Consider the following 20,945-nt stretch of genomic DNA (forward strand, 5'->3'; position numbering starts at 1 on the left):
TTTTCGTCACTTTACAAATATTTAGTTCACAGTAGGGAGTGATAAAAGATATCTGAGCATATCTTCTTTGATAAGAAGAGTGTGAAAGTCGAAAAAAGTTAATCTGTAAATTTTTATCCTTTTAAACAAAAACATGAAATCTTTCTCTGATATATTAAAGCTATATATTGATCGCAAATTGCTGAAAGATGAATATATTAAAAAATTATTTATATATTAATTCGCGTAATCACTTCGTTGCATTTGTACAAGTAATTGTTATCATCTAATTAAAATCTTGATTTTTCGTTACTAATTTTACACTTAAAGTTTCTTATGTCCAGAAGTTGTGCTTTGTTGATGTTAATACATGTTAGAATGCTTGCTTACGTTTTTGTTTTTTATTGTTTTAATTTCTCCCCTTCTATTTATTAAACTAATTTGGTATCATTCATATTAACGTTTTCTCTTTTGGTAGTATCTTTTTAATTCAATTTTTTTACTATTAATAATGATTAGATTAACTATAAAATATAATAAAAAAAAATATATATATATAAAATATTTTTGGCTTTTTATGCTATATTTTTTATATAGATAATAGTTAAGATGGAAATTATATCTCTTAATCTATCTTCTTCTCTATCAACAATGGAAAACTAAAAATAAAATATAATAAAGAAAGAAACATTTAAAATAGACAGTGTGAATGTGTATTATTTTGTAGATCCGTTTTTCGGACCGATATTTCGGGCGCTTTCAAACATCCTGAAATTTGCACATACCTTTCATTCCGATGACAGTGTAATGCGACATGAAATGGTCAAAATACCTTTGTATTCAAAATTCGTGCTCACTATAAAATGGCTGATTATATTCTTCTTAACAATGCCCGCAATATCGGTGTCAAATAAAAGTGCTTGCAGAATAGAATGCAACAATCTAAACGCTGGCATGTTGCATGAAACCAGATAGGCGCAACAAAGAGAAAGAATAACTCATTCTTAACGATCTTCTTTAATACGAGCACGCACCGTAGGGCTCGTCAAGTAGAATATAGCAAGGTAAGCGCATTAATTTCAATAGAAATGGGTCTCCAATAGAAGAAGAGCTTGGGGAGCAGAATGGGATAAGTTCAGAATATTAATAATGCATTGAATTTGGTAGGCATCGCGAAGTAACGAATTATCCTTTCCTCAATGACCCCACTGATATGGACGTCAAAAAAAGGACTGAAAGAGTAAAACACGAAAAGTTAAGGGTGTTAGTTCTAAATTAGAAATAGGCACGCAACGACTTGGTGGATTATTTTTCCCGAAAATCTTGTCAATATAAGTGTCACATAAAAGAACTTCCAGAATATCTGTTTTGTTTGTTTTAAAATATATTATAACCAACCAATAAAAGCTACGTGTTAAGGACATACAATTTAGTTGGGTGAGGGTGAAGGAAAGAGAGAATAAAAGGCATTTGGTTATTAAAAACCATCTTTATTGTTCCATTACTTAATTATACAAAAAATTATAGCATAATGCGTTTACTATTCTGTAATGTGTAGTAAATAGGTGAACGATTAAGCGGGGTACTACCGAACCAATTTCGGCGAGATGTTAGGTCACTGTTGCCTTTAAATTATTTATCAGATTATTAATCACATCCCCACATAAGCTTCATGAAGCCCGAGTGCGCTATTATTCCACCTTTTAGCCCGCAAGCAACAATGATTCTTATTTCTGCCTGCGTAATATTTACGAAGTTAGCCAGCCAGTTGTTTTGTCTGCACAATGCTCCGCTTGCTCACACTATGAAGGGCAGCACATTTATTGTTTTTCCTGGGTAAATCTCGCTCTCAATTTTCCTACGAACGCTTCAGAGCTGTAATGGTTTACCTTAACATCATGGAAATATTGCAGAGGCTTTTCACCTTCCCAGTGAATTCCCACATCGGAGACTACAAGCTGATCGTTCTTACACAATATGAGATTGGGCTATCTCATAATACCATCTTGCCCGTAAACATGCTTTTCTACATCTACGGACCAGCCTTGTTTCCTGCCGTGTGCGGCTACGATGTTTTGCACGGTATTATGGCGGTTGATATGATCTATGTGGGTAGTATTGCAGGCCTGCAGTATATGGCAGACGACTGCAACGTTCTCCTCGGCAGCGACGTTCTGCAACCGGATTGGTTGGTATACCTTTGCATGGCAGGGGATGAACGCGTAATTGGACCGCTTTAATATAGTCTTCTCCCGATCAAAATGGCGGTGGATCGTACAGCTATTGGTTGCTGCACTTGTTGCCCGCCATCTGCTTCAATTCGTTACATCCGGAAAAAGATGCGTCTAACGCTGCTGCAGATGCCTAGTCCTCCATCTTTGGCAGCGGCGTAGACCACGAAGTTGTGGCAATAAATGTTTAGATGTAATGTGTTCCTTACGAACGCACGTACCATGCAATCGTCCTCTTTTAACACTTGCCTTGTAACACTTGCCTGTTGCTTGCAAGCTATAATGCGTGGTATTAAGAAATCTTTCAGTACGCGCATCTTTTGGTTACTTTATGGGGGGGCGAGTTTTAGGTGTTTCAGAAAACAGCGCTTCGCAAGTGGATGAAACTTCACCGAGTGATGAGAATTCCGCTATGATGTGGCTTCACACGCTCGCTCCCCGAAGATACTCAGTGCCGTATTTAAGTCGTGCCACCTTTTTTTTTGCTCGGTACAGTGCGAAAGCACTCTTGCGGAATTTAGTTTCATTCCTCGGTTGCCCAGAAATTATCTCACGGCTTCGACCATCCTTTTTCCGTTCTCGCGCGTTTTGGCAAGCAGCATCAAATCATCGGCGTAAGCCAAGCAGCGTATTTGAGTATTGTTGACTTCAATTCCGTTCAAGCTTTGCAGACGGCAGATAAGTTCATCTAAGGCTGGGTTAAAAAGTATGGGTGAGATTGGGCCACCTTGCTTCACTGATGACATGTCTGTGTTATTAATGGTGGTACAGGCGCCCATCAGGTTTAGTTTTATAGAATATTTTCTCCATACCCAACATTCCTAGAGCTCGTGTGACGCACTTGTGTGAGACTGTGTCAAAGGCCTTGGCAATATCCGTAGTTATTGCGCAAACCGGCTTTCCCTGTTGCTTCATTGTGTTGACGTTTTCATTAAAGCTAAATACGTTTGCGAAGCACCCGTTAAGCTTGCTGAAGCCTCGTTGGCAGGTGATCTGGTCAAGCTCGCTATGAGTAGATTGGTCCATTCTTCGGGTTTTGCCGTTAGTCCGCGATGGAGGGCAATATTTGCAGTCTGACAGCGTCATCATGCATATCCAAGTTCAAGCTGATGATAGCTGTGATCAGCGCACTGTTATCGTGTGCAGATTTCTTCTTTTTCCTTTTGACCGGCAGCTCTTTCTCTATGATCTCCTTGTAGGTAGCAGTTTGGCGGCGTTTTTTTATGGTGTCCCTTGTCCGCTTAGAATTTGAGCTAAGATGGTTAATTATTAGAGAATTGGTGGCTGTGCCCATATCCAATTCTATTGGCGCAAGAGCATGCTCCTCGTCGGCAGTCCAGAATTGGCGGGTGGATTCTTGGACAAGTTGCATTTCCTTCGCGTTGCTCTCCTTGGGGTGAGCGCGAGTCTGCTGTAGGCGGAGATAGGGATAAGTAGAGAGCTCCCGGCCGCATACTTCACAAGGATTAGTGGCGAGGTTCATATTACCTCTACAAGTTTTACGGCGGGGAAGTTGCCGCAACTGTGTTTCGGTGGGGAATTCGCTTTTGTATGTTTCACAAGCGATGGTAGGAGCGACAACCTCTACGGGCGATGACAGCATTGCCGAAGTGTTGGGGTGCGTGTTATTCTTCTTGTTGAATTCATCGCTGAACTTTTCTTGCACCTCACAGTGTAGCAGTCTCTCAACAACTCGGCTTAGGGGATGTTTTGCTCAAGATACGCAACAGCGTTCCTTAAGGGCAGCGGTCTGAAAAACAGAAAAAGGGAAATTTATCGGACAAAAGGAAACGATACCTGTGATGCGTCTGTGTAGTGGATTAAAGCGAATTCCCTATATATATATAATACATATTTACATAGCTCTTCTCTGCACTCTGCTCTTTTGTGTTATAAACTTTGCTTTGAAAATTCTATTTTGCTCTTTATAAAAAGATAATAAGTAAATGCTCTATTCAAATGAGAAGAATAACAGAGGTTACTGATTCTCAAAGAGGAACAGTGTAATAAAACAGATATGATGTTTAAATAAAAAAAAAGAAACTATATAAACTTAGAAAATTCATTATAATTATTTAAGGTCATCAATAAATCGAGGTCACCACGAATAGTTTTCTTGCTAACGAACCACGGACGGAGACTTAGATTGACAATTTTGTAGTATTTCAATACTAGAGTTACTGGCTGTTCCTCACAATTGTATTGATGTCCAAATGGGTTGGAGGATATTAAGCCTAGATATTTCACACATTTGTTTATAAGATTATTATTGCCGCTCCAATGTGTTGAAGGACAAGATACCTTGTTTAACTTAAACATAACATGCGAAATTTTGTTGAGGTGAATATGTAGTTCTTGTGACACGTTCATGGGATCAGTAGATGAAAATAGGATGTCGGTATGATCAGCGTATGTCGCAGTTATGATATTGTCAGTGATCAGAAAATTATATACGCAATAAGACTTAGAACACTTCCTTGCTGCAATCCGTTTTCAATTTTATATATAATGAGTTTCAAGTTTAACATAGAAATGTCTGTTATGTAGCAAGTGGACGTGTAGAAAAATAAGTAGGCGATGCCTTTTTTTTTTGAAGGAAGGAAAAAAGGATTTTTTGGGGAGTTGGTTTTTCTTTGAGTGTAGGATTTACATGTCAATTTTTCGAAAAAGAAAAAAAAAAAACACTCTATCTTTTTGTTTTTTTGTGAAAAATAAAACGCCTCGGAATTCAAACAAAAATTTGTTCAAAATTTTTCACATAAAAATTGAAAGTTTTTAAGAAATTTAATAATATTTTTCTCGTTAAATCGCGATCTGGCGAAAGTAAACAAACGAACAATTTCTAAATAAGTGAACAAGAAATTTGTTACAAAAGAGGGCTTGTGAAATTCAAGATTCTTTAAGAAAATTGGTTAAAGAACTAGGAGAAGAAGATACAGAAGAAAGTTGACGAAAGCAGAAAAAGAAAGCTGTGACAAAAGTGAATTATATTCAGAAAAAAACTGAATTATCTGTAAAAGTGAAACATTGCAGCTTGGGAAAGCAAACATCGTTATCTCCCTCTGTGCAGACTCACACTTTATTCCACCTCATATTTGACTGTTTATCATCTCCCAGTCTACAATACTCAATTAGCAATATATGATGTGGCGACAAAAATGTACCGTCTCTCCCGCGATGCAGTTTGTTAAATGAATGATTCTGAATGTCTAAGGCCTAATTTTGATTTTACTCTTACTAGTCTTTTAATCTGTTTAATTATTTTATTTTCTTTTAACATTGTAAGAATGCCTTTTTAATACGTAACACGAATGTACATTCGACGAGTCTTTGAAAAGGTGAGTTGAATTATTGTTAATTAAATTAGTTATTTTATATTAAAATTTTAATTCATATATTTCTTTTTTGTCTTGAACACAAATGTCATTATTTTAATTATTCATATTGATTATTCCTTATATTAAAATGTTTATTAACTAAATCGCTTTGTATGTTACTGGCTGGCGAGGTACGTTCACACATTACACTACACTTCCATCTTACATCACATACTTATTATAAAACTTCTTTAGGGCAAATTCCTCTTTTGAACCCCCCAATTTCGGCGAGCTAGTCAGAATCTGTTTAGAGCCCTTTAAGTATGCTACAGAAGTTGGAAGAAATTTTTTACGTTTGGAAACTAGCCTTTCATTCCAGATTTTACCGAAGACTTTTTCACACCTAGGAGTACACCACTCTTTTACCTACAAATTCTGTCAACCAATCGAAAGATTATTTTCATACTGTAATTGTTATAATAACATAATTTGCCGCCAAGTTAAAGTAAGAATCTATGCTTCTCAATAATTTGTATAAAAATTCTCAAACATGTGAGAAAAAGCGTCTACATTTGTTTACAATTCTCAATACTTGAACATGTATTTGTATTAAAATTGCCTGCATCTGTGAGTGAACGTATAAAAAACAACATTGCCCAGCGCACTTTAAATTTATATGAAATGCTAACCACTGTAACGAACGTCTTCCATCGAAGTTCAATTACGATCAAAACTTGGGAAAACCTAAAACAAAAAAACCCGCCAAAGCGTACTTTAATGCAGCTAATCATTGGGAACAATTAGGCGTGGACGCTTTGACGACAATAAATAATTTTATCAGGCTAATGGAAGACCTGATCTTGACTTACCCTGGCATCCAGATAGAATCATACAAGGTAAGCCAAGATCTTCTGGAGCGTTTTTTCGTTAACATGGCAGTAAGTAATAGAAAACGTACGGGACCTTCTCACCCTATCCTAAAATTGTACAAAAGATTAAAACTTCGACAAGCTTGGATTTAGAATGGATTTTCACCTCGAGATGACTACCAACTGCTCGATAAAGTAGCTACGATTAGCCTACGGTTCCCTCTCTTATACTCTCTAAATAATGCATTTATATAACGCCATCTACATTTTCTTCTTTTTTTATTCCTTATTTTTCATAGAAACTCAAAGATTTATAATAGTAAGTTTATAATTTTTTTACTTATGTTTCAGTTAATGATTGTCCCAATGTTCACATTTTAAGTTTTTTTGTTCGTTATATATTTCTGATTTCTACATTTCAACAACATATATTTAATTTCGCCAGCAAGATTTACACAACAAAATTATCATGCTTAGGAGAGAAAAAAATGTTATTCAACCTGTACGTATAAGACCATAAACATTTGTGTATAAGAAAAATTTGTTGGTAGTAAATAGATAGGCATATAGAAAAATGATAAGAATTCTCCAAAAGAAGACAAATCGTAAAGAAACATTCACATAAAAATACTGAAATCAACGGGTACATACGATAGAAAATCAAAACTGAAACTCTTGCTTTTGTTCATACATATAACTGCTTAGGCAGTATTTGTATATGATGTCAACTCAATAGGCATGTTGCTCAGAGGTTTGCAACGTATATATAAAGCGAAGTTTAACGTTTTTCCCATGGAAAAGGTAAGTTATAATTGTAATAGCATATTTCTTAAAATGGTCTTAGGATACTTCAGCTTATAATATTGATAGGCATATATTTATAAAGGAGTAAATGCATTGTTATAAACCGACACATGTTTCGGGACATGGAAAAGAATAAAAGGAATATACGTACAGAGTATATTGCACAGTTCTAACACAATAGGTTTTTTTTTTATTTATGTTATTTTATTTGTATGTGAAAGGAACGGTATCACTTTAATGTAGAGAACTCTACAAATATCAAAGACAAGACGTTTTACACAACATTACTCCATCCTTACGCTCAAGAAATAGTCAAACGAGAGGCACTTATACTTAAACGCGAACCACAGACAGACCAGCTACTTTAGGCAATTTCACTATAGCAATAGTTAATGCAATTCTGTGCAACATATTTTGTTATAGAAAAACGTGATATATATAAGATAGGATATTTTTAGCAACATTTGCTCAGCAACATTATTAGGTGTACCAGAAGGTATCCGATAAAAACAAACAATATTAAAGACCGTATGAGAAAGAGTAAAAAACTAAAATAAGAATATTTACGGAAATTTGTCCGACAAGTATGCGTAAGCTTATTCGCGCTAAAGCAGAAGTACTTGTGTATGATGGTATATTTGCTTAAGAAATTGTATGTAAGCGCACACGCAAAATTTTTCAAACATTTGAGTTTTCTAGGATTGGCTGTTTTTATCGTTGCCATGTTGATATTAACATTTTTTTATAAATAAATTTGCCAATTTTGCAGAATTACCATTATTTTTCTATATATCTATTAATTGCCAAAAAATTTTTATTATAATTAGTATTATAATTATATATATATTGTTTTTAGACATGATAATTTTGTTGCGCAAATGTTGCTAGCGAAACGTCTTGTCTTATATATATAAGGATTTTGAAGCGAGAGAAAAATATGTATGTACATGCACACAAATGTTTTTTGACTTATCGAAATCCAATTAATCTAGTGTGACGTTAAGAGCAGACTGCCTTTTTCTTTCCTGTTCAATTTAACGAAACCGGCACTGATAATGTACAGATGGGCTTTGGACACTCTTTCTCTTTTTATAAACTTCTCTCTTGCTATTGTTGGTTGATTTGGCCTAACCTGACAATAGCAAAGATAACGCCTAAAAAAATGGTTAGATGAAAGCGTGCAGAGGGACCACATACACCCTACATGCACCGACGTCACAAACTTCATGGTTTAATTGTACGAACGGAATTGAATCAAATATGAAGCGCTGAATAGAAATAAGAAGAATTGGCTACTAATGAATAGGATTAAAATCAGTTGAATGAACTTCGAAACATTTTACAGGCATTTCTTGTTAATTGGAACTCAATTCAATTGAATAAAGTTTGCCGCTATTAAAAGAATTTGGATAAAATTAATTACTTCCACAATTGTATTAAAATTTTAATAATATTTCCTAGAACTAAAAATATTTTAAAATACTAAATAAAGCTAAGAGAAATGCAGTAGTGCAAATTTTTGTAAACGTAAACTCTTATATGCCAAAAAATCTTAATTGTTAGTTTTTTTGTAATAAAAATCTGTTTATGATAAAACAAAATTAAGTGGATCTAGTAAACCACAAGAATCCATTGCTTGGCCGCACTTCATATAAGATATCTTATGAGTAGTAATCCGTAGATCGACTTTTTATAGGCGCTATCACGAAACGTGAACACTTATATAGACGAAAATCCAAACGTCCAATATACAGGTGTTCATGGAAATTGCGGCTATGCATCAAAATAGTGTGTACTATCAAAATATGGTGCATTATTACTAAACTAAGCTGATCAAGAATATATATACTTTGTTGGGCCTCTGATGCTTCCTACTGGGCGCGTTGACCAGACGATTTTCGCTCTCATCTTTCGATGATAGTTATAAAAAATAATACATAGGGAATAAGAAAGTTCTTGGTTTTTAATATGTATGTTACCTACTTCGTAATATATCCGTTTGGTAGATTCTCGCATGCCAACTTACCACTATGCCGCATCTGTTCTTAAAAAAATGTGAGATCTGTTGAAAACCATCCAGCAGCCTATTTCCAATAAATTCACTTTTCAATCGTTACCCAACCATATGACAAGGCATGAAATGCTCTCACCATTTAGAACGGCTACCGAGAAAATATAGGTATATATGTATGTATACATATATGTATGTACACACACACACACACATTACATATATATATATATATATATATATATATATAATAAAAACGAGATAATTACGCACCGTAGAGAGAGAGGGAGAGAGGTGTAGTGAAAACACTCAAATTTAATATTCTTTAAGTCTTTATTACGAATTTGGTTCTGACCATCACCGAGGTATGGTCAGTATCTTATATAACTAATAATTGTAATGCTAACTTAGCATAATAATACAATTAACTAGTTACGACTAAATTAGGCTAACTTAACTAGGTTACATGTCGCAATTGAAGTGAGAATGTAAACTTAGCAATAGTTAATAAAATGTAAACTTAGCGATGTTTTGTGTAAAGCGGTAGAGAGCGACAGCCCGATAATGCTACAGAGGACGTCTAACAAAAGAAGTAGCACCAAGTTCGAGAAGTGTGATCATAATTAGACGATTGGGAGCCTTAAGATTGGTTGGCTCGTGTTTAACCGCATGATACTCTGGTTTACGAGGAATTGTAATAAATATTGAAAAGAAAAAACGTTGTCTGTGTTAAGTTTGTAAAATATATCCACGTTTGTGATGAAAATGATTGGCAACCCTCTTATCAACATCTATTGTGTTTTTTTTGTCTCTGTCTGTCTTTAAAAACCTTTTAAATCTTTGAAAATCAAGTTGATTTTTCTTTAGTTCTAGTAAACTTTATTTTTGGTTTTCACTAAAAAACCGAACCCAAGGTTTCAACACTTCTAAGTTTCCACACTTTATACAGTTCCTTGCGGATAATGCCAAATGCATCCTCAGAAGTTAATTTCCGGCTCACTGGACTTCACTCGTAACAGTTAATTTTGCTAGACTGCGAACATGCTCATAGATTTGTCTGCCGCCGAACAATGTGCAGATCAATGATTAGTGAGGGATTTCCATGAGAGATGTTGTAGCATAAGCCAACATTGCGCAGGCACTATTGTCGTCGGTAAATATAAAGTATTTGTACGAACCTATCTCCATTTAAAGCGGTAATGGCACAAAAAGCGCTAAATGGTTCAGTTGTGGGCGATGAAAGTTTCCTGCGAATACGAATAATAAATTTCGTATTTTTATTTGCATCGATTACAACTGTACAGTAAGAGCGCAGGAGGGCAGTGGAAACTGAACATTTTTTTTTTAAAAGGAGGCGACGTCATTCCTATTTTATAGAAGTTGAAGACTAAATGAAACCTGTCGTAAACATGTTAATAGCCGTTTTTAAAACAAGAGTTTATTAACCTTTTAATGCACATTGTTGCCAATTGTCTACAATCCAGTTCCACTTAATTTTATTCAAAACCTTAGGACGTGCATTTCCGAACGCACGTTGATAACCATAGACAATAAATCATGTGCGAAAGAAAAATCTTGACATTACTTTTGGTTATGTTTTTGTGACATTTGAGTGGTGAGCGATAATGTTTAGTGCGTGGTTTGGAGAGATTTTTCTATTCTCGAGTTTACTACAAACAAGCGATTTATCTAATTGAAAAAGAATTATCTCTCATCCTTAATCAGGTAAGCTATCAATCTTTGCTGTTGCATTTGAAAATTTGATCGATTATATCACTTAATTTTGGGAAATACTTTGTTGCCAAATATCTACATTATACGTTTCCCACATAATTAATAATAAGCGCGTTCTTTTGGTGTCTTTGTCTTTTGCCTTATTTTGCTTTGCTTTTTAGGATGTCTAGGCGACTAAAAGATAAAGATGTCGAGGATTTACTCGCAAGACTTGAAAATGGATATATTTCTGAAGACGAAGAGGGTATCGATGATTTAAACGAATTTGATTATTACCCAGACGTACACGATCTAATGAAACAATTTGAAGACAATAATGATTATGACGAAGAACAAGATAATGAAAATCATCCCTTACCTGATCTTGGCGTTGCAGCTTGGAGGCAACGAAATGGCGAACTTATATCGAAGAAGTGCAATTTGCAATGTAGTGAAGAACGCAGAGATTTCATAGGAAATGCAGATGTTTCCCTACGATTAGCCGCACTCGAAACTCCATTCCAATTTTTCACCGAATTTATAAGTGAGGATATACTCAATGTCATTGTCGAACAAACGAATTTGTACATCAAGCAAAAAAATTTATCCAATTGTCCTCCTGTAAATGCTACTGAAATCCGTCAATTTCTAGGTATCATTATATTTATGTCCGTGTACCACTGCCCAAATGTTAGATCCTATTGGGGTAAATATGGCTTCGATCATATACAACAGACAATGACGGTAAATAGATTTGAGAAGATAAGATCCGTAATTCATTTCAATGATAATGCACAGCACAAGCCTGTTGACCACCCAAATCATGACTGTCTTCATAAAATAAGACCTGTTGTGGAACACTTAAATAAATTGTTCATTAGTGTGGCACCACTTGATCAGAGGTTCTCTCTAGAAGAGCAAACGCCTTCTACTAAGATGGCGCGTTTTATGAAACAGTACTTATCCAACAAATCCTATAAATGGGATTTCAAGTTATTTGTTTTGTGTTCACTATCTGGATTTGCTTATAACGGCTTTTTGGGTAGATATAGTATCAGAATCAAAAGTCGCAAGTGGTACATTAGATTCTTTTATTATATGATTGATATGACAGTGATCAATTCATGGGTATTGTATAAAAAAAACAATCCAAACCTCACATTAGGTGATTATAGATCAGAACTGGCAGAGACATTGTGCTCTTATAAAAAGTGTGATGAGAATAAGAGAGCAAGACCCAGTAACCTAGAAAGGGAGATAGAAGCTAAAAAACACCGAGGTCCCACAAAGCCTATCCCACCAAAAGATATACGGACTGACGGTATAGGCCATGATGAAAAAAGATGCAGTTCTAAAAATAGATGCAAACTTCCAGGTTGCAAAGGATTTTCACGTACTGAGTGCATCAAATGCAAGGTTACTTTGTGCCACAACAAAAATCGCAATTGCTTTGCCATATTTCATTCATAATCGCTATGAAAATTTCTACACTACCAAATGATATAAATACATGACCATTTGTTTATGTCTGCAATAATCTTTTACTCATGCAATCATTTTTCAAAATAAATACTCAATATTATTACCCAAAAAAAAAAAAAAAAATTAAAAACAAAAAATCATGCATTTAAGAGTTAAATTTCTGCAATTCTTTGCTATAAAGTGTGATTGACCGCAGACGTTCATTGCCTAATATATAAATAACATGAACGCACATGGATAAAGCAATTTCTCAAGCAGTAATTTTGTATTGTTTGAACTTTTTCTCAATTAACAATCACCCCCCCCTGTTGTCGAGCGTGTGAACTCAACATTTCTCTCTCTCATAACGATAATCCATAGTTTGAGGTAAGTTTTTTAATTGATCACATAAGCAAACAGATAGAGAGATGGAAGTTTCATAAAGCTGTTGGTCACATCTTCACATTCAATGTTCACTTAAAACAAATGGATCGAACAAGTTTGAATACCGTTTTAAAGTGCACCAGTTTTTCCCAGAAATATTATTGCTTTGATGAAAATGCAAAGAAAAGGTGAACTGCAGTTACGCTGTCTGCTTGTCTCTTATTTCTACATTTATCTAGGCATATTTGCCTGGCCAAAAGTTGTCGCAAAAACATTAGAAGTTCTTGCACATATTGAAAATGGACCAACGTGGGTAAAGGACACATCTAAATTACAAGGTGAACTAAAAACCCTTTGTTACTAAAGTACAAAAATTGGGTTTTTCGCTCATTAATCATAAAAATAGGTCAGACACAAGGACGAAAATTTCCACGTATATTTTATTGATGATTCCGCAATACCTGTAGCAAATTGAAAGTAAACAGCAATCTCTGCCAGCAGAGGAAAACTAAAAATTAAATTTAATAAGAAGTTAATGTGAATGTGTGCTACTTTTACTTATAAATATCGGTATTTGATCGTAATTCCGAAGCAATAAAGGTCTCAACGCTAATCGACAATATAAATATTAATTTCTTGGTACAGTTAGATTCTCTATTGGTATTAGCATGTTGAAGGGATACTTCAAAAGTTCAGCGCATGACGGCCGTTTCTTAGGATCGTGCTGTAAACAATTTTTAGCCATCTAAAAAATTGAAAATTGATAACAATAATCACTTAAATGAAATTTATAACAATTACGTGAATCAACATGGGCGGATAATAGGCGGATAACGGAGCATACTCGATTACATGCGTAGGACTGGATATGGCTCTTACTTTGGCATTAATATTTTTGATATGGCTAAAAGGTGTCCTCTTGTAAAGCAGTAGGTATAATATGCAGCCCAAAGACCAAACATCCGATTTTGTGGAAATCTGAAATTTAATCAGAAGGTGATTTTAGCTAAAATAAGCAAGAAAGGGATTTTTTGATACCTCCCAACTAAAAACAAATGGAACTAGGTCAGTTGACCTTTTACTTGTGTCCGGTTTTAGATTAATATAACATGTCAGTTACAAATTGGAATCTTTTCTTTAAATTTATTTATACCGAGTTTCAATCAATATTTGCTTTGAATTATAAACTCACGCCTATATCTATGTGTCAGCAAGGGCAACAAGTAGCGGTTTCCTATATCAATTTTTTGTCGTAAATGATGGATGACTTTTTCGCATTGTGAGCAAACTATATCCATTCCGGAAGTTGGCGTGCATCATTAATTTAAAATATATATGCAAAGTTCCAGCCCAAGTTAGTGTGAACCACTAGCTATTACCAGCAGTTCAAACGAATTAACTCTTCCAAGTTCTTCTTCTAAATTCTTAGAACCGAAATCGCTTGGTATCTCTAATGCCGGTAGCAGAACATTGCAAGGGAAATGCGAAGTCCCGCAAAAACCAATGCTTCGAGTAGACATATCTAATAAGATGTGTACACAGATTCTTGGAGTAGGCACAGGTACAGGACAGTAAGAAAAGTAAACTCGTCTATTACCGATTCTTGGAAGTCAACTATGTGTGATGTGTTTTGCTAATTTTACCTAAACTGCTGACCTTATATATATCTGAATTAAAAATTAGTTAAACTTGTTTTGTTTTAGGGCAGTTAACGCCTCTACGATTTTACATACAATTTGACATACAAACCTTGATTTTGGGTTGATTATTACGCATAGGACTGCTGCCAGTAGAAGTATCAATTAAGGCTTCCGGACTTATGTAATTAAATGTTCCTGCCTGGGAAAATTTAATAATACTCGTTGAGTCTACAGCAATATTGCTGGCAATTCCAAAATCAATAAGCTTTAATCGACCATTAATCATTAGAAAATTGGCAGGTTTTAGATCCGAATGTATCACTCCGTTTTGATGTATATAGTCTACAGCTAGCAACATTTGATACAAAAAATTTGTTAATATGTAAAGCGGTAAATCCGTGCTGTAACTTTGTAGAATTTTGTTTAAATCCGAATCACCTTTCTCCATGACCATAAAAAGTCGAGACTCTTTTTGAAGTAATTGACTGCAACACAAAATATGATTAAAAAAAAAAAAAAAATTAAAATAAGTTCGTAATAAATATTGCAGAATATGCGCGAGAAATAGGATCTCTGAAGCAAATCACAATCAGAATCGATTAAAATTAGGAAGAAAGCTAAGCTCGCCTTGAGGCGAAAATTGAATACCCACCGTCTCAGCTAAGTGCAAGTTATAAGAAATATAATTTTAGAAGTGTTTTCAAGCCAGTCTGTAGGAAAAAATGTCGGCTGTTGCCTTTTCGTACATACTTATGCATTATTGAACTTTAAGCTCGTCTATTTATCACATCGATCGCATCGAAGAGCTGAAATGCCAAATTTGTTGCCTATTTTATTCCCTAATGTATTCTTGGAACAATATTTTTTGGGTGACTGTTGTGTCGCGTCTTACTTCTGATATGTACTTCGGGTAGTTAGCAGTCGGCTGAAGCTTTTCTTTTACTATAACCTATTGAGAAATAACAATTCGAATAAATACTTACTAATCATGTAGAGTCACTACACACACATTGCCTTGCAATTTGGCTAGAAGTTTGGTTTCGTTCAAATATCCCTCAACTATTGCGGGATCTCCTCTTAAGTCCACCACTTTTATTGCGCATTCACTGCCACGTTTCAGACATTTGGCCAGATAAACCGAACTTGAACCACCACAACCTAATTTCTCTAAAACAATATATTTTGAATCCTTTATAACGACAATTGCTCTCTTTTCTTTTTCCGCCGTCGTCTCCTCCCTTAGTGTTATTGTCTCCGAGAATGCGTTTGCTAACGACTTCTTAAAACGAATATTTTCATTTTTTGTTTCGCTGCTAGGTGGTTGCGGTATTTCTTCAGCGGTAGTAGGAGTGCTTCCTTCATTTATGGTATCATAGAGAGACAAAGACATGCTGTCATTCGTTAAACAGCACATAGGTGCCCTCGATAAAGTCATAGGCGTTTGAAACAGTACCTTCTGGGAACGAAACTCATTAAGATCATCTACTCGCGGCTTGCCCAACTTGCCCGATTGCGCTAGACATAAATTTTTCAGTCGTTGCATTGAAAATGTATGTACCTGTGGTGTAACAAACTGTTGCTCTGCTCTACTTTGCTGCTTAACTTGAGTGCTAGGTTCTTCGCACTTTCCTTCATCGTCATTTGAAGTTTTAAAAGGCGTTTCAAATTCTTGCCTACTTATTGAAGTGTTAGCCGTAGTTCTCATTTGGGGCTTTATAGAACTTTTGCTCTCCGTTGTTTTTTCGTTCCTTTCCAAAGATAGCTTACCGAAATGGCTTAACAAAGAATCGTTTGCAGTTTGCTCCGAAAACTCCTTAATATTGGCACCTTCCCTGTTGACTCTTGTTGGAGTTTGTATAAATGACTCATTGAGGATTGCGCAATTTAAGTAGTCATATTTATTGCTGTCTTCGTCCTCAGATTCCGATTCTAAGGTCGATAATTCAGCACACCGTTTAGGTCTAAAGAATATCTACACATTTTAAAAGCGATGCGACTTCTCCAGAATTGAAAACTATACCTCATGAATACATTTTCGTTAGCGTTGCTGCTAGCATACGCAGGTTTTATAATAACAATATTAGGCTCAGTTTTAAAAGCAATGTTTTCTTTATTAGCCAAGCTGTGAAATAAAAAAAAGGTTCCACAGGAAATAACACTCAAATGGAACTACATATCTCATAACAAATATATACTTCTGAGAACTTCTGGAATTTGGAACAGCCTTACATGGTGTTGGTGTGTTATTCTCATCCTCGGAATCTATATCCAATTTTGGCAAATCTTTTGTTCGTTTTGGATACTGAAGAGGCATGATGTTCAAATCGATTTTCTTTCAATCGAATTATTATTGAAAATCCGACAAAAATAGATCACAAAGAATTCATTAAATTACCAAAATTGCGTTTTTATTTTAAGCGCCATCACGAAGTGGAGTGAAACTTCGTTATACATTCATCTACTATGACAGAATTGCCATTATCTGAAAATAAAAGTTGTATGGAAGCGGCATAAGAAAGCATGAAGCACGAACATAATGAGACATCGTGGCTTTTTTTACGTAAATCAAGCCGCACTTAGCGCAATTAAAAGCTGCTGAGCCTGCATCATCATTTTATTTGACAGGTGAAAAAGAGTAAATTGATGTAAATGTAACATGTGATTGAAGAAGTAAAGATAAGGAAATTAACATATATATAAGCGAATGATATGTGCAAAATAACCAAAAGAAAATGAATGTAAAAATAAATAAGATTTTTGAATAATTAGAAAAATGAAGAGTTAAGAAAACTGAGTTTAGAGTAAAGATCACTGACGTCCACCTTATTGACGAATTTGGGGGCTGATACAATGAGATGTCATTTTCGGCTTAAAACGCCCCAACTGGTAAACATAAGGGGCAGCCGCGCTACCATATTGTTTTACAGCAAAATGGAACCAATAATATATGGCTTCAGAACCAAAAGTAAATAAGTTTGCATCAATATAAACCCCAAATTTATAAAACAAACAACAATTTTGTTAACTTTCATAATCTGCTTAAATTTTATAACACCATCGAGAGCGTTTCGGTGTATTAATCGATCCACAATTTGCACATTTACAATTACGACTCTCTAATAGAACAATTTCAACTTATATATAAATAAGTGGTCTTTATTGCGTGTTTTTCACTTACAAAGTAATGCACGGTATATGCATTTAACAAAATATATATCACTTAATAAAAAGTGTACATTAGTAAAAGATAAACGTAAATTAGACAAATAACCTTAAAACTTTAAAAAACAACCATCATTTCTTCTTGAGCTTTTCCCTTTTTGTTTTCATATGTATATATGCAAAACAATATAATTGATCAACATTAATGCTTCATTGCGTCAGCTTCTTTAAACAAAGTAAATACTTTTTTTCAAAATTTGTTCTTTATGGGGCTGACAAAATGATGCGTTTTCGTACTTGCAGGGTACTAAGCGCAATTGAAAACGCAACAGAAAGCCGCGTTACCATATTATTTTACATTTTACAGGAAAATATGAAGAAGAACATGGTTTTAGAGCCAAAGGTAAACAAATCAATATAAATGGAAGCAACAAATATATCAAAGACAACGATATACAAAATTAATGTAAATCAAATTAAATTTTGAATTGATTATTGAAGTAATCAATGAAGAAAATGAATTTCGAACAATAAGCATAATTGTGGCCTTCGAGAATGCAATTAAATAAACCAAGAGAACTGCTTGGATATTTTGATTTGACATTGAACATCTATCCGCCTGAGCGGCCAACTAACAACTTAATAGTCGCGAGTTCAAGGATCAAGCGCAGTACCGCTTTCAATAAAACCGTTTTAAGATTTTAGTCTTACAATTTATTTTCAATAAGAATAATAATAATAATAATAGTAATACTAATGTAATAAAAAGTTGATAACACAATAAAAACTTCGCTTGACTAGCACCCCATATAATTTTATAAAAAAAAATAAGCAAACTCAAGTATGCGTAAACGATTAATATATGGTTTCAGCTTTTTCATGTCGTGGTAATTGACCATGGCTAGGAAGACTTTTATCTCAAGCTAGACAAACAGTTAAAGCCCGCCTTTTAAGAGCAATGCTTTTCGCTTTGTTTTGCTAATCTTCTTTACTTTAACTTTATGACACCCTGAGAAAAACTTTTATTAATTATTTCATAAACTGTAAATTACCTCTTAAACAAAATGCTCTAATGCTCATTTTTAATAATTTTTTATTTTTATTTACGTACGCGTCGCTTTGTTATTAAGTGTATCATTGTAAGCACACGTTGTCAAATTTACCCTTTATTTTACCATTATTTTTTCGAAATTAATTTTGAATGGTGAAAGCCACACATATTCTTAAATGGTGCTCAAGATATGGCTTTCAAATGAGAGCTAGTTAACTAAAGGATAGATAATTAATGCCCGTATTTCTCTCTCGGGCTGAAATTTCGTTGCATCAACGTGTTTGTGATCGATTCACAAGTCTACAAATTCTTAATTCTCATCAACCGTAAACAATATATCTTCAAACTCTGGAAAATTAAAGGAGAAGTAAACAATCTATCTTGGAATTCTGGCAAATTAAAGGAGAAGCAAACAATCTATCGTAAACATTTGCGTATTATCGATCCCATATCTTTCTGTTCTCCGTTTCTTAATTCTTTAAATGGTCAGATGTTTTAAATCAGCTAAAGTAATTAATCAATTTTCAGCCACTTTCTACACTTCTTTGAATTGAATGCATAATTTTACAATGATTCTGACCAGTTGCGTCCCCCAAGCAATATTTTGACTAAATTTTTCAAATCCTACAAATTTCATTTAATTCCCTAAATATTTTTGTACATGTATTATTTAAATTTAATTAATGAACATTTTACTCCGGTTACGGCCAACTTTACAATATTTATACATATATTTTTATTTTAATTAAACTATTTCCAAAAATAATACACAACAAAAAAACAAAAATATGTTATCTGGAAAAGAATCTAAAACACACAAACACTTTTTAAACAAATATAAGCTTTATATAACTAATTTAATAACATAAATCTTCAAAAACTTACATTGCCTCCTAAAAGGAAGATTTTAGTTTGATGCTGACTTTTTCTCTTATAAACGCAAGTTTTGGAAGATTTAAAGCATTTATAACTTAGTCCTATAATATATATTTTTAAATGATACAGTAACGAATTTGCGCACACATACGCATGAAGTCCTTACTCATAATGGGCGAGAAACTGCAATAGATTGTTGATTTGGCTTTTACAGACAGCAGTGGGGTTTCCAACATGACATTTTTGAAGGAATGATTAAACAATTATACTACGATAAACAGAGAGATAACGTGTTTGATTAAGCGAGAGACTTACGCAAGGTAATGAACGGCATTTGCTTACGAAACTTGTGTGTGCTGTTTTTTACTCCTTGCTACCCATTTTCACTTTGGATGTCATGTAGATGCCCACAATTAAACCAAAGAGACCAATAGCGGAACCAAAAATTTCCACGATTAAGATTTTTACAAATAAGATCGAGTTTGCCGCGTCAGCCAAGGCGGCGCCAGAGCCAACAACTCCAACGGAAACACCGCAAAACAAATTGACTAAACCTACAGCCAAACCGGCGCCGAACATCACATAGCCGGCAGTCCAACTGTTGTTCATAACAGCTTCATTGGAAAGAGCAGTTTCCATTTTAAACTCTTCCAATAGCCCTGTTAAGACGATGGCGGTGATAAGGCCATAAATTGCTACGGCCTCACAAAAAATTACAGAAATCAAGTTTTTTGTTTTGATACGGGGTGCTCGGACGCCACCGCCTACAATACTTGTGCCCGTGGTATGTATGCCCAGAGCCGCTCCTACCACTGATAAAGCCACTGCCAAGCCAATTCCAAGACATCCCCACATATACGGAGAAGTTGAAGTCAAAAACCAGCCCACACTAACGCGTTCACCCTTTCCCGTGAATACATGATAAATGATAAGTACAACGGATGTTGCCACAAACAGTGAGAGGAACGTTTGCGTTATAAGTGTACGTAATTGAGTCATTGCTTTTAAAAAAGACTTTTCCTTTATTATTTTGAATGTGCCACTGCTTCTAGGAGCTAAAAAATCTTGCAGTTATTATTCAACAACATTTTTTGGATATAAACTTGGGAAAAATTTTTTACTCACAATAATTTTCAATGACATATGATTAATTATGTAGAAAAACTTCTTCATTTAATCACATGATGAAGTGTTGCAAATAGAAGTATGACACAAAATTTTTTGCAGGGTTGTTCTAAAAAGAACTTTAAAGGAAAAATATTATGAGATTAAAAGTAAAAAGAGACTATGTGTAGCAGTAACGAATGTAAGGAAAAGCTCTTGACGTACGCTCAAGCAATGAAATCCATTTCTAAATGGACATTGAAATTAAATACAAATATTAGCAAAACTAGATTTTCAACTTATTTCTTCGACATTTTCGACTAATTTCCTAAATTGTAAATAT

General features: G+C 34.5%; 4 protein-coding genes across 5 annotated transcripts; 1 reads left to right on the plus strand and 3 right to left on the minus strand.

Moving 5' to 3' along the window:
• Window positions 1–1,431: 1,431 nt before the first annotated feature.
• LOC119641492 lies at window positions 1,432–7,378 on the minus strand. The gene is made up of 2 exons (XM_038040206.1): window positions 7,352–7,378; window positions 1,432–3,960 (listed from the first exon to the last, which is right to left on the minus strand). Exon 2 carries the CDS (start codon window positions 3,811–3,813, stop codon window positions 3,253–3,255), a length of 561 nt encoding a protein of 186 aa, XP_037896134.1. The 5' UTR covers window positions 3,814–3,960; window positions 7,352–7,378; the 3' UTR covers window positions 1,432–3,252.
• A 2,469-nt stretch (window positions 7,379–9,847) lies between these two features.
• LOC119641502 (piggyBac transposable element-derived protein 4-like) lies at window positions 9,848–12,402 on the plus strand. Its single transcript, XM_038040221.1, has 2 exons — window positions 9,848–10,936; window positions 11,107–12,402. The coding sequence occupies exon 2, from the start codon at window positions 11,108–11,110 to the stop codon at window positions 12,392–12,394; it is 1,287 nt and encodes a 428-aa protein (XP_037896149.1). The 5' UTR covers window positions 9,848–10,936; window position 11,107; the 3' UTR covers window positions 12,395–12,402.
• A 360-nt stretch (window positions 12,403–12,762) lies between these two features.
• On the minus strand, window positions 12,763–17,402 carry LOC119641501 (dual specificity protein kinase TTK). The gene is made up of 8 exons (XM_038040220.1): window positions 17,232–17,402; window positions 16,605–16,891; window positions 16,430–16,531; window positions 15,968–16,370; window positions 15,393–15,865; window positions 14,519–14,894; window positions 13,571–13,747; window positions 12,763–13,514 (listed from the first exon to the last, which is right to left on the minus strand). The coding sequence occupies exons 2-8, from the start codon at window positions 16,721–16,723 to the stop codon at window positions 13,398–13,400; spliced, it is 1,767 nt and encodes a 588-aa protein (XP_037896148.1). The 5' UTR covers window positions 16,724–16,891; window positions 17,232–17,402; the 3' UTR covers window positions 12,763–13,397.
• A 2,023-nt stretch (window positions 17,403–19,425) lies between these two features.
• On the minus strand, window positions 19,426–20,714 carry LOC119641486 (V-type proton ATPase 21 kDa proteolipid subunit-like). Of its 2 annotated transcripts, none has more exons than XM_038040198.1 (3): window positions 20,624–20,714; window positions 19,841–20,553; window positions 19,426–19,766 (listed from the first exon to the last, which is right to left on the minus strand). In XM_038040198.1, exon 2 carries the CDS (start codon window positions 20,495–20,497, stop codon window positions 19,862–19,864), a length of 636 nt encoding a protein of 211 aa, XP_037896126.1. In that variant the 5' UTR covers window positions 20,498–20,553; window positions 20,624–20,714; the 3' UTR covers window positions 19,426–19,766; window positions 19,841–19,861. The 2 variants fall into 2 exon arrangements, with proteins under 2 accessions (XP_037896126.1, XP_037896127.1); XM_038040199.1 differs by having other exon boundaries at window positions 19,841–20,562; window positions 20,624–20,638.
• Window positions 20,715–20,945: the final 231 nt, after the last annotated feature.

The sequence above is a fragment of the Glossina fuscipes genome, unplaced genomic scaffold, assembly GCF_014805625.2.
Source record: "Glossina fuscipes isolate IAEA_lab_2018 unplaced genomic scaffold, Yale_Gfus_2 150, whole genome shotgun sequence".
In the NCBI taxonomy this organism is placed as follows: Eukaryota; Metazoa; Arthropoda; class Insecta; order Diptera; family Glossinidae; genus Glossina; species Glossina fuscipes.

Bases quoted from the DNA above. Each gene is read 5' to 3' on its own strand.
- LOC119641492 (XM_038040206.1), bottom strand. From the start codon at position 3,813: ATGCTGTCATCGCCCGTAGAGGTTGTCGCTCCTACCATCGCTTGTGAA.
- LOC119641502 (XM_038040221.1), top strand. From the start codon at position 11,108: ATGTCTAGGCGACTAAAAGATAAAGATGTCGAGGATTTACTCGCAAGA.
- LOC119641501 (XM_038040220.1), bottom strand. From the start codon at position 16,723: ATGCCTCTTCAGTATCCAAAACGAACAAAAGATTTGCCAAAATTGGAT. The intron at 15,866-15,967 runs GTACATACATTT...TTTCGTTCCCAG, and splicing joins AACAGTTTGTTACACCACAG to AAGGTACTGTTTCAAACGCC. The intron at 13,748-14,518 runs GTTTGTATGTCA...ATTAAATTTCAG, and splicing joins ATAATCAACCCAAAATCAAG to ATTTCCACAAAATCGGATGT.
- LOC119641486 (XM_038040198.1), bottom strand. From the start codon at position 20,497: ATGACTCAATTACGTACACTTATAACGCAAACGTTCCTCTCACTGTTT.